The 13,057-nt window shown below is 38.5% G+C and overlaps 1 protein-coding gene across 1 annotated transcript in view; it reads left to right on the top strand.

The window, feature by feature from the left end:
• Nucleotides 1-1,157: 1,157 nt before the first annotated feature.
• LOC145980282 (dynein light chain roadblock-type 2-like) overlaps nt 1,158-13,057 on the top strand; it is a 36,651-nt gene continuing 24,751 nt past the window's right edge. Inside the window, exon 1 of the mRNA XM_083113292.1 lies at nt 1,158-1,277. Within this exon, the coding sequence (XP_082969418.1) occupies nt 1,260-1,277 (18 nt within the window). The 5' untranslated portion in view covers nt 1,158-1,259. The remainder of the gene's footprint in view (nt 1,278-13,057) is intronic.

Below are 13,057 nucleotides of genomic sequence, written 5' to 3'. Positions count from 1 at the left end.
CTTACCAACAAAACATCTTACAATAGTTAGGCTTATTGTCGTTTAAATAATTGTGTAGTCAACGACGCGAGACATTTTAAAGATACATTCAGAAATTCAAACGTGCCGCGGTAAACAATGGGAAGGTGGACTGGTCCGCCTAACCTTTGTCTATACATTAGCCTTACAACGAACCTAGAACTTTCGTTAGTTAATTGTCATTGTTCACACAAAAAAATCCATGTTCATTGAACATTTTTGGAGCCGAGATACAAAACAACTTTTTTCCTCTTTTAAATCATAGTTGCTTAAATATTATATTTTGAGTAATTCGTGTTTACTTTCAAGGCATTCACTCTGAAAGACGCGTGTGTTTGGGATGCTGTGCTTTCCTCCATGTAATGGTGCATGGGAATAATAATTGAAATTATTATTAGTAGTAGTAGTATTGTCGCAGATCTTTGACTGTGATAAATTGGCCATTTTTAATATTTTCCACATCATTTTTCATAATATTTCAAAAGCTCAAGGGGGGGGGTTAAAACCCGTAACCCCCCTGCATACGCCACTGGATGGAAGAATGCGTAAAGGACAGTTAATAATAATAATTGTTACGGCATGTGCTTTCCTTGCTGCAAAATTCACGGACCGCCCCTGTATAGCACACAGTGTTCGTTAAAGTATTTGCTCTATTTGTTTCCCATATCCGGGTTGCCATTAGAAGATATATCCGCAAGGCTCTTATATTTTGAAAAATGGAAATTGTTTAGAATATAAACCAGTTAAAACAGAAATAAATAATCATTTTAGAATAATTTAAAAGTGTTAAAGCTACGATTTTTGCTCTTGGACGCTGCCGTTTCCTCTGCCCACATTGCTTTCAACGTCCGTGGTCATAACTGTCTTACAAAGCCTACAATTCAAACCTTCGTCTAAGATTGTCAATTTCTCTATTTCGACTTTGCATTACAATTAGAAATTACACCGTGCTAAAAAAAAAAAAAAAAACATTCCAATGTCTTATATTTTGGAATGCACAATTACGTTATAATATGTCGTGTTAATGAAAAAGACGCTCAGTGTTAATGTGAATAAACTGTTACCTGTAAAGTGACTTAAAATATTCGACCAATAAAAATCTTTCTACAGTCTCTGATCCAACCTTACTATTCAAACTTTTCTACTCAAGGTTATTAGAATTGATCCTACTGATAAGTTACAGTTCCACGAAGCAAACTAAAATAGTCTTTTCCTTAAATAGATTTCCTCAATAATTCAAAATGTCAATGGTAAACGAGGTAAGTTGGTAGTTTAAGCTCCATCTTTTTCTGTAGTACCTCTAGACAAAAAGCTACATGTGAAGCAGTAGTAGGTGAATATAATCATATTGTATTTTTCTACATCTTTATTACTTTAAGGACTATTAAGATAATAATGTGTTGCGTGGTAAGCAATTTATAAATCCCCAGTTTACTCTTCACACATGTGCAAGGGGGAGAGTATAACAAAACTTGTTATATTTCTTAAGTTAAACGTAGGCAATTTTTCAGGCGAATTAAAAAGTATGATGCCAGTGAAATTATATTTGTGAGGACAGACTTATATTTTGTAAATATGTATGTCTTTTAACTTCTATAAATATTGTATTTCACCGTATAATCGTAGCAGCTTTTATGCCAAATTATTTTGAAAAATAGAAGTGGGATGCAACTATTCAATTACGCTATGAAAGGTTATAATTCAATTTTTGACTGGAAAAACGGTATTCTGCTTCTAGAATATTTCAGGAGTTATTGCTGGGAGTTGCGGGGGAAATGAGGTGAAGTGTAGGACGATGGTGTTTTTTTCCTTCGTGAAAGAGAAATTCTCTGTTGTGCCACCAGGAGCAGAGGGGAGGGTGGCGCTAGATCACGAAAATAAACCACAAGCAAGATAAGCCTTTTATCAACTTGATAATTACAACACAACACACCCCATGCCAACCAACACACAGTCATGTGATAATGTTTTTTTTCCCCACCCTCAATTACCATCCAAAACAACATTGTTTTGCTACACTGCTGGGTTGTTCATCCAAAACCATAGCATATGACCATAGTTTTCAAGCAGTCTCTTCATTTTTCTCTGTACAGGTGAGTGAATCATAATTAAATTCTCAAAGAGTGCAAATATGATGTGTAAAAAATCAATCTTTAAGTAACTAATTACTTGGTACATCGTCACTTTTTCGAGTAATGGTAACTGTAACCGCTTACTTTTATACAGGGAGGTTATTTCAGTCGTTTACCGTCAGACCGTCGGCCGCCGAGCGCCCCCTTCATGCAACAGTTCCCGGCAAATTGACTTACAGGAAGTCCGTAACAGAAACCGCTTGCTTTGTAATGTTTCTACTTTTCACAATTACAATTGAAGTAAGCACGTACCTTGTCGCAAGGATGCTGGAAAAGGTGTCCTCCCAAGTACAAATATTTCTGGCACCTTATTTCTGACATCTAATCTTAGATTAGACATTGCTACTTTATCCTCAGTTGTCGCGAGAGCGCCGGCAGCTTATCGGGGGTCGGGGGAGTTGTCAGCCGCGAGAGGGCGCTTCATACTGAACGAACGCGACACCTGTCGCCAGTGATGCCAACCGTAGGGACATGTCCCTATGCATAGGGACTTTCACTATATTTCGCCCGCGTAGGGACAGATTTTACCAAATAAGGGAAAACGTAGGGACTTTTTTCAATCTTGGAAAACAACATTTTATTGTGCAAAGGTGCAAAGCTTACTCGCCAGTCAGTTGCACTTTCTTCGTGCTCGGTTTGGAATGAATGGATTAGTTTATCTGGATACTTTAGCGAGGAGGAGAAAAAAGAACTAACCAACAAATCTCCATCAGAATTTTGAAACATGTTATCGGTTACCAAGAACTTTCAAGGCAAGTTATTTTTTGAAAACATTTCCACTCTCGCGAAAATAGTGCTAACATTGCCACATTCTAACGCGGTAACGGAAATAATATTTTCAATGTTAAGTGATACAAAAACAAAAAAAGATAAATAAAATGGGACCAGAATTGTTCAAGACTGCAGGAAATACAGCATCACCAACAAATATCTATCTCTTCACAGCAGCGGCATGTATGACTTCAAATAACATAATCAACAGTAAACGACTCAACGTTATTCATTAGGGGTGTGCGGGATCCCGAAAAGTCAGGACCGGGATCGGGAAAAAAATTTCCCGTCCCGATCCCGGCTTCGGGAAATGACTTCCCGACTTTTCGGGATCCCAAGCAGTCGGGAAATACCGAATGGTCACTTTAAAAAGTCGTTAATTCTCGGCGTTTTCTGCATTGTAAGTTTCTGGAACTTATCGGACATTGTAAGTTTTTATTTTAGAGATGCAAAAACAATCACTTAAAGTGAAAAGCAAATTTTTTCGTCCCGAATGTCGAGATTTACAAAAATTCCCGTCCCGATCCAAAACATTCTGTCCCGCACACCCCTATTATTCATTAAGGCAAGAATTTACAATACCGGACCATTCTGTAATTTCTATGCTACGTCTTATACTCACGAAATAATTAGTCGTGATGATTTATCTCAAGTTAACATGTTGGGGTGAGGTGAAAAAATGTTCATTAACGTGTAGAAGTTGTAAAATAAGCTTTTCAATTCTCGCAATGATTCTCAGTATACAAGTATGGTAGCCTATTTGTTGATATGAACAATTGACGACGTTCGCAATTAGTTACGCTGTCTACAGCGTTGCCACACTGTTGATTTCATACTTGGAGAGCATGGATCGTGTAAGAATGGCGGAAGAGAACAGAAAAAATGTTGTTAATGTTGTACATATTGTTAGGTGGCGTGTACAGGAGGATGGCCGTGGGCAAATTAATAAACTTATGGATTTCGGTATATTGCCCAAAGAAGGTGCTTACATGTGACAGCGACAATCACGATGTAGAAGAACATGTGGAGTGTGGACTGATTTGATTACAGGTAAGTTTGGCAATAGTGCATTGATCGTAAAAGTGCAGGATACGAAAATGGCGTCATCGATGATGAACGTTTGCCGTTAAAGTGCTACGAAAATAAGATTTTTTTATCGGTTCGTAATCACAATTAACGCAAAACTATTCACGGATAGCCCCACTGGCCATTCTAGGTAAGGTTAGGTTAAGTTAGGTTAGGCAAGGCAAACATAGTTAAAATTTGGGTCGAAAAACCATGCACGGGTAGCCCCACAAACCATTGACGAATAGCCCCACGAACCATTCAGGCAAGGTTAGGATAGGATAGGCAAACATAGTTAAAATTTGGGGTCGTAGTAATATCAAGAATGCATATTTCGTTTTTTAAGTATTGGAAACACAAAATCTTCCAGTAAATAATGATCAATCGTGCCGATCGCGGACCACTCAATTTCACTTATTTTGAAATTTCTACACGTGACCCCCAAATTTTAACTTCAAATTCGTGATTAGGAGGCCTCAATTAGTGAGTATGCAAAATATTACAAAAAACGGGGAGGGGTCCTGTATTGTAAATTCGCTCCTTCATTAATTGTGGAAGCACCGAGCAGAAAGATTTGGTAAGTAAATGTGTATATTTTATCTTCTGTTTTGCATGCTCATGAGGTGTTGTTTTTTTTAGTCGCTTTACTTGGCGTAGGGACATTTGGTCAGTTGTAGGGACATTGCCGAAAAATGGTTAGCAACACTGTCGGCTACCAGACGTAGTGAGTCTACGCTATGGTCGGTCACTTCTGTTTGCGTTTATCAGTACACGTGTTGTTTACACTGTGTTTTTGAGTTCGTCTGCTATTCAGTGTTAGTGCTTTATTGTGTGTTAATTGTTATTCATTCATTAGTTATGCCGCTAAACAAATATAATCTTGAACAAAGAGTTTTTATGTACGATAATTACGTGAAAACGAATTCTTGCAGAAAAGTGGTCAGGCAATTACGAGAGACAGGATCTCTTGAACCTAAGAAACGTGTTGTATTGCTGTTGAAGGAGGTCATTTTCAACATCTCTAATAACACAGGAGGTTAGTGATCATCATTATTATTACTTTTAAATATAATTTTACGCTTTCGGTTTGCTTTATGCGCCGGGATGCTGTCTTCCCTTTCTGTCAACTGAGGATAAAGTAGCGATGTCTAATCTAAGATTATATGTCAGAAATAAGGTGCCAGAAATATTTGTATTTGGGAGGACACCTTTTCCAGCATCCTTGCAACAGGGTACGTGCTTATTTAAATTGTAATTGTAACTGTAATTGTGAAAAGTGGAAACATTACAAAGCAAGCGGTTTCTGTTACGGACTTCCTGTAAGTCAATTTGCCGGGAACTGTCGCATGAAGGGGGCGCTCGGCGGCCGACGGTAAACGACTGAAATAACCTCCCTGTACATGAGTAGCTGTATTCTGTAACGACCGTCATGTTAGCCAAATTGCACTCGTATATTGGAATATATCTTATTCATATACTTTCAAGTTAATACCTTGCATTAAATTATTTATAGACTACTTAATTGTTTTCATAATTCATGCATATATTTATGTTTTATCTTGTGTTATTATATTATTCGCGTATTTTTACAATATTAATTCAGATTTTATAGGCTAATAATTATCCTAAATAGTATATGCAACGTTTTCATAATTTGTCAAATCCAAAATGGCTAGGATTATTTTTATCTTTCACTAAGAAGTTGTTGTTTAAGCACATATTACATATATTTCTTCGAAATACCGATATTTCACAACAATAGACAAGATTGAAGTAATTTAGTCTAGTTTAGTTTAGTTTAGTATGCTGTGTCCAATTTGCTGATATTTATATGGAGAAAATATTTTGTATTAGATTACTACTAGTGGATCAAGTGACATTGCTTACTTCAAGTATCCTTCTCTAGTGCTGGTAGATTGGGAAAAGAGCTTCTTAAGAGTGGGCTGGAGGTTGGCATGAAAGTAGTTTCCTGGCCCGATGCGATACAGAGACACCTAGCGACATATCAGAGGACTAGGAATTCTTTTCGGCTGTCCTAAGCCTGAGGCCAGAGAACCTTCCTTCCTTCACCACCCCCTCCCCTCCGCGTGACTCCCGCAGGGAGGTTTCCAGGAAAAGGACACCCACCTGTTTCTTTTAATTCTGGTTTCGGAGGCTAAAATTTCTCCACTGGCAAAGCAATTCGCATTTCTCTGCTTGCTGGCTGATTCTTGCATGGAGCGAGACGAGTGGCAGGCTCCAGAGACAGAACATTCATGACTAAAGTTTTGATTGAATAAATTTGGTTGATTACAGTGGCTACTATAATTATGTTGAATTTTCTTGTTGAGGTTGGAATTTTATCAATTGAGAGTAAAGAAGGCGGTAGAGAATATCAGTTGAAAGAAAGTATTTTCCTTTGAAGGGGGTGTTTTTTTATACAAAATCAATATAATAATAATAATAAGGCAAGAATTAGTAACAATTATTATTTCAACTATTAACGAATCGAGTCCCTATTAGAGATGGGCAGGAGCGAAACTACCTGGAATTTAAAAAGGGGAAACGTGGACATGCGTAATAACATATGGAAAAACTGAAAAGGAGAAAGACGGACAAAACAATGTAACAAAATGTACAGTAGTAACAAAGATGTCAGGAAACAATAGTATAATATTGAACATACACTTTGATGAAGTAGTTTTCTTTGTTATGATCTGAATTAAGTCCCTTTGCACAGTTCTCATCGTTGGAGTTCACAGCAGCTTTAATCGGCCAAGATTGATTGATTTTGTTTATTTTACTTCGCCTTTCTGCCACTCTTGGCTAATGATGATATGATGTAATCGATGAAGAGACGCTCACGAAGGACACGTATGCCCAGACCGGATTCGAACCCGGGACCACTGGCGTCGTAGCGAAATGAGATAAATACTCCGCCACGGGGCCGGCTAATCGGCCAAGGGTGGGGACAAACTCTCAGTGATGATGGGAATCCCCTGTGGAAACATATGACCAGTTCCTGCATCACATTAGTTGCTCTCTCCTATTGTGATTTTTCCCAATGTTAATTGATTGCTTGCCAAGTGAAATTTAGTCCAACTAATTATAGTATGATCTTCAAGATCAGCACTATACGTGTTACAAAGTACTCTTAAAAAAATCCCAGTGAATTGGCCAAAATAAAGTGACAGAATTTCGAGGAGAGGCCGAGCCTCTGTGGACCCACACTTTGTTACGCCAATATACGTAAGTAAACCCGTGGTGCTACAGCCCCTGAGGGCCAGAGCCCACCTACCGACTGTAGGCCTCACTTCCAGTCCAACCAGTTATGTGCGGTCAGCACGACGAACCCCTAATCTTTGTTGTAGGTTTCCGTGACTCATTCATAGCTTCCCAATCTCCTCACGATGGTGGGTGGCAACCGGCCCTATACACAGGCCGAAATCTCAGGAGAAAAGTTGATAGGTTTCCCCTAAGAGACTCGAACCTGCGCGCATCGCATCCACGAGTGAAGGGAGCTAACCGAGCTAGCTCACAGACGTCCGTAATTTCGCATATTGTGAGCGAAAAGGCAACAACACGAACAATTTTCGCTTTCAATTGTTCGTTGACTAAGTAATAAATCCTCTCCTCAACTGTATTTCTGATTTTTTATTAGCGTTGCTTTTCTGCCACGTTTGGCTAATGGCGACGATGAGGATGAGTAATGATATGATGACGGAGCTCAAACCATGATTCATCGGACCATACAGTCACGATGCAGAACAGCAGGGCCGTAGCCAGAATTTTATTTCGGGGGGAAGGCTCATCCCTTATCAGCAGCTGCCATCTAAGGGCGAAAAAGTGGGGAATAGAACCCCTGAAAATGAATTTCTCAGTATATTACAAGTTATTGTACAGGATGTTTAATGTAAGTAAAATTAATCACCGCTATACCCTATTTTATTACATATTTGTAGGATTTCGGAACGGTCTTCAGCTTCACCCCCCCCCCGGTCACGTGCCTGCGGGAGAAAATATACATAAGTGCTGATCCCTTATTCTGATTGGCGTTTTAAGAATAGAATATCCTTCAGAGCTTCTCTAAGACATGGTCTTTTAAAAATCAGTTCTAGAGAAGAAACCTTGTCCAATTTACGTTTTCAACTTGTTTCCTTGTGTAGTTTTTAAAGAAGAGAAAAGTTATCACAATTGGTAATCTGCTGGACAAGATCAACGTCGAATATGTAATTGAAACAAAAATTTTAATGTTCGTACCACGATGGTTTTACTGACTGAAAAGTTTATGTTTCATAATTTTGATTGAGCAGAGGGGGCTCTCTAACTGCACCAATCGCCGCCAACCCTATGATAATCGTTTGAGTATCTTGAGTTTCTGTTTTAAGTCTACTTTATATACAGATAGACTAATCGGGACTGGATCTATATTTATAGTGGGATTGAACTAACTATTAGGCGTCCACCGGATACCAAACTCAGGATATTTTAAATTACAAGGGTCACCTTTACCATTATGCTATAGGGGATGCAAAATATATCTGAAACTAAGAAGAAATTTTGAATGCAATGTAGAACGAAGGAGGCACCGTTCACATTGAAGGGGAAGACGCCAGGAAATCCTCCCTCCACTTTCCTAACCTGTACATCTCTAATTTGATTCTCAGCGAAGGCAAGAATTTTATCCAATATTTTATATCACTTTTGTTATTTTTAATGAAGAATTCGAAGTAATAATTTGTCTTTAAATCTCAAGTTAGAAAGTCAGCAAAAATTATGTTTTTATACTAAATTTTACATTAATTGAAGATTTGCAAAGAAACGGTAAACCGTTTTGTTGGTTGATTGATTTAGTGTTTTAAGCCCACTTTATGCACAGTAAGGCTAAGCGGGACTGGACCTACAGTTTAAAGTTGAATCCGAACCACTACGTGCCTCCACCGGGTATCGAACCTGGAACCCCTTGATAACAAGGCTACGACGCTACCACTGCACCATCGGGGAGGCCAGTGTAAACTTTTCGTCATCGTTCCACTCCAAAACAGATGTTTCTGTAAGAGCCACATCAAGTTTGTTTGGAAGTAGTGATGTTCTATGACACACACACACACACACGCATATATCTCCTCAACAGGTACTATAGACCAGCAATGTCAAACTCAATTCGTGAGTAGGGCCGCATAACGATAATGTCAAAACTATCCGGGCCACATATCTAGAACCCCAACACCTTAAAATCCAGAACTAAGTGGTTCGACCCAATGGGGTCGGGGAGGGGGGGATTCCAGTGATTATTATTGCAGCATCGATATGTAAATTATATAGACCTCCACCCATATTTTTTCATGGTTATAGTATTTTACATGTTAGTTTCGAGTATAAATTGGTTACAATTGTAACTGTTTGTGTGCAATTATAGTTTCGTTTCGCACAGATTTCACTGTTTTTTTAACAAGCTTCTCATAAGTCTGCAATAAGTTTTTTGTTAGCATGAAACTCTTAATGCAGACAACAAATGTTTTGTCAGTCATTCTTGATCATTCGGCTGTTTCATTAATCTTCATTATGGAAAACAACTTTTCACCAAGGCAAGTGCAACCAAAATTAATAAAATTTCTACAGCAAAATAGCTTATTCGAGGGTACTGCTATTGGAGATATAAGAAAAATCAAGGATAGCCCACCTCGCGATATTTATTTTTCAATACGAGTTGCACTGCAATTAAATAAGTTCCATTCGAAGTCAGGACTTTCACACGCACCATCTTAAAGAAAAGGGAGCAGAGCAGAACAAGATTATTGCCCTTCGCACCCTATGAAGTCTTGAAACCTGTTTCCAACTTCATCACGTAGTACTTTTTACTTTGGACAAATTATAACTTTATTAAAAAGTTTTAATATAACGGAAGACTGTAACTTTGCAAAATGGCCTCCACTTCCTTCAAAATATCAGCTCTTGTGTCACGGGGAGGAATCATTCAAGTAGTTTTACTGTCATATCGAGATAAGAATCGCATCCACGAGTGAAGGGAGCAAACCGAGCTAGCTCACAGACGTCCGTAATTTCGCATATTGTGAGCGAAAAGGCAACAACACGAACAATTTTCGCTTTCAATTGTTCGTTGACTAAGTAATAAATCCTCTCCTCTGATTTTTTTATTAGCGTTCCTTTTCTGCAACGTTTGGCTAATGGCGACGATGAGGATGAGTAATGATATGATGAAATTGATGAAGGAACACATACAAAGAAAACCCATGCTCAGGCCAGGATTCGAACCCGCAACCTCTGGTGTCGCGACGGGTTGTGCTAACCACTCCGCCACAGATTATGGCAAATTTATTTCGTGATAAAGAAATATTTCTGAATGAATTTACTTTATCAGGGTACAAAATTTCTACGCTTTTCAGTATTCACTTCACAACAAAAGTAAGCATTTCACTTGAAAAATCTACATTCCTCTTCCATAGTCCTTTTCTTACTCCCACGAAGTTTGGGCAGCGATATGGTTCTCTGAAACTTTTACAGAAACTGGCTTTTCTTCCAGGTAAATCCTTAAAAATCAAGAAACAGACTCATAGGCGACAGAAAGTATGCACGCTGCCCTCCCCAAGCTGGCAAGATATTTTCGTACTTCAGAAGTAACCTGTCAATCAGCTTGCTTAGTTGACACAACACCTACTCTATAAGGGAATGTATACCTGTGTAGGGAAAATTGGTCAATGTGTTGAAGTTTGGATGAGTCTGGTCTTGTATCACGAGAAAAGAGAAAACGGGATAACTACAAATGTATAGATAATTTCAAGCATGAAGTGTTAAGTGGGGCCAAGGCGGGCCGCATTAACGAATGCTGGGGCTCACATGCGGCCCGCGAGTTTGACTGGCCGAAATATCAGGAGAAAAGTTGTCACGCTCATCCACGAGACTCGAACCTGCGCGCGTCCCACCGTTGACTCACAAAGTACTACATGTGAGGTAAAACTATCGAAATGTAAAAAGAAGAAGCGCTACCACCCTCCCCGCCTTTTCTACATTTTATTCAAATCGAACACGAGGCACGTATCTAGATATATATTTCGGAGCGGCGTCCTAACGTAATGTCTCAAAATAATAATAATAATGTTAAATTAAAATAAGTATAATTATATTAAATTAATTAATATATTTTTATAAGATGAATAGGTAAGAAGGCGGTATAACAACAGTGATACAGTATAACATCACGTATTCATTATCTAGCTTACGTGTAGTTAAGGTCGGCAAAATTTAAAAAAAATAGAAACTGCCCTGGCAAGGAAATTAATGTCAAATAGATAAAGAATATAATATTTATTGAGTATGAAAAAATGATGTTAGAATCAGTTGACGAAAGTAAAATTCCTGGTAATATTTTGCATGTTATTATAAGTAGTAATAATTCTTGCATAAATCTTCTTTGGTACTGTCATTCAAAGTCGTATTACTTTCCAATATTTTTGCGGAAATAAACAATTTGCGATTAAACAACCACCTTATTTTCATTACTTAATTGAAGTTTTATGATCTCATTATTTAATTTTTTTGTACTTGGTAAGTCTTTCGGGGGGACGTTGGGACACCTGGACCCCCTAAATACGTCCTTCGCGGTAAGATCGAGATAAAGTTACTGTGTCACTGGTTCCAATTCATGGTAAATATGCTCTGCTTCTCTACAATCAAACATACACAAACTCATGGCCTTCCTGCTTTCTTGGTTTCTTGCCTGGGAAGAGGCAATAAATCAAGCTGTGACAGCTACGGGACCTTCTGACGAGGGGACGGAACCCAGCTGTGCAGAGGATTCAAACACCCGCGCGTACTAGCCCTCACCGTCAGCCTGGGGCAATTTTGCAACAGAGGCATCTAGTGGCCAAGTGTCGAACTATGATGAATGAAATTCGGCTGAAGCGGCCGTATCTTTCGCCGTCGATAATACATGACATTTTTAAACAATCATTTTGGGCTGTGCAAGTGATTTTTAAAAGAAAAGCCCTCCCTAGCTTAGTCATAAAAGGATTGAGCATTACGTTAGTATGCATCATAATGGCCATTTTCGTTGGTGCTACCCACAAATCCTATAACCATTCTGTGCTTATTTACGTATTTCCTTATGGGAAATTGAAAAACAATAATGGAATTTGTGCATATTTATCGGACTGAAATTGCATAAATGTGTCATGTACTCAAAGTTTCATAAAGTAAGTTCACATCTACTGCGTGTTTTCCGGCAAATTTTTGTCCTAAAACGTTATATTCAACAAAATGCAAAAAAGCCCATGTTAAATTTAAGCACTTTCCACGGCGACCTTCGCCAAACTCCACCTCCCTCTTAATGTTCAAGTCTTTGTGAAGAGACAATCAGTAGTCGCTTTGCTTTAACAACCCACGGACAGTAAGTTGTTAGAAGTGTATTGCAATGCATGGTTGGTAAAATGAACACGTAAGTTTGTTGTTAAAAAGCGTTTTGAAATTTTATAGAACATTTGTTTTTTTGTTTTTAGGGCATTATTGCATTTTTATGGAGCATTTCTGGAATTTTATTGTGCATTAAAATTCTAGCCCTTACTTATTACTTCTTAATGCAAGAGTCACTGTAACTAAATTGCGCTCATAAGCGAGTAAGTATAACTGAGTTACTTTAAAAAATAACTTAGCAAAGACTGGTGAAAACTATATTGAGTGAAATGTGCACTGTGCACGGACTTAGGCATGTAAGGTGAAATCAATAAATAAATGTGCTATACACACAGGCGGCACACGTACACTCACTTAATGACTTTCTATGGTGCAGCGCGTCAGAGCTTCAAAAATGTCCATGAACTTCTGCTGTAAACCAATGATTCGGAACGATTTCTTTTCCTATGTTGGCAGTGTTTTGTTTCTCAACAAACGTATTTCGAAATATAGCAACAAGCATATATCGAAGTATAGCAAATCTATATTTTGCTTTACCGTAGGCAACATAACGATCTGATCGCAGTAACATCCAAAGGCTCGATAGTGGTCTAAGTCGATAGCCCTGCGGACCTGCAGGTGGGTTGGAAGGTTTGCTGCTGATTGGCTGTTGTGAGGTCGAA

This window comes from Lepisma saccharinum, chromosome 27, assembly GCF_977018435.1.
Source record: "Lepisma saccharinum chromosome 27, izLepSacc3.1, whole genome shotgun sequence".
Taxonomy (NCBI): domain Eukaryota; kingdom Metazoa; phylum Arthropoda; class Insecta; order Zygentoma; family Lepismatidae; genus Lepisma; species Lepisma saccharinum.
The sequence above is the reverse complement of the archived record's forward strand: the minus strand, read 5'-3'. Positions and strand labels throughout refer to the sequence as shown.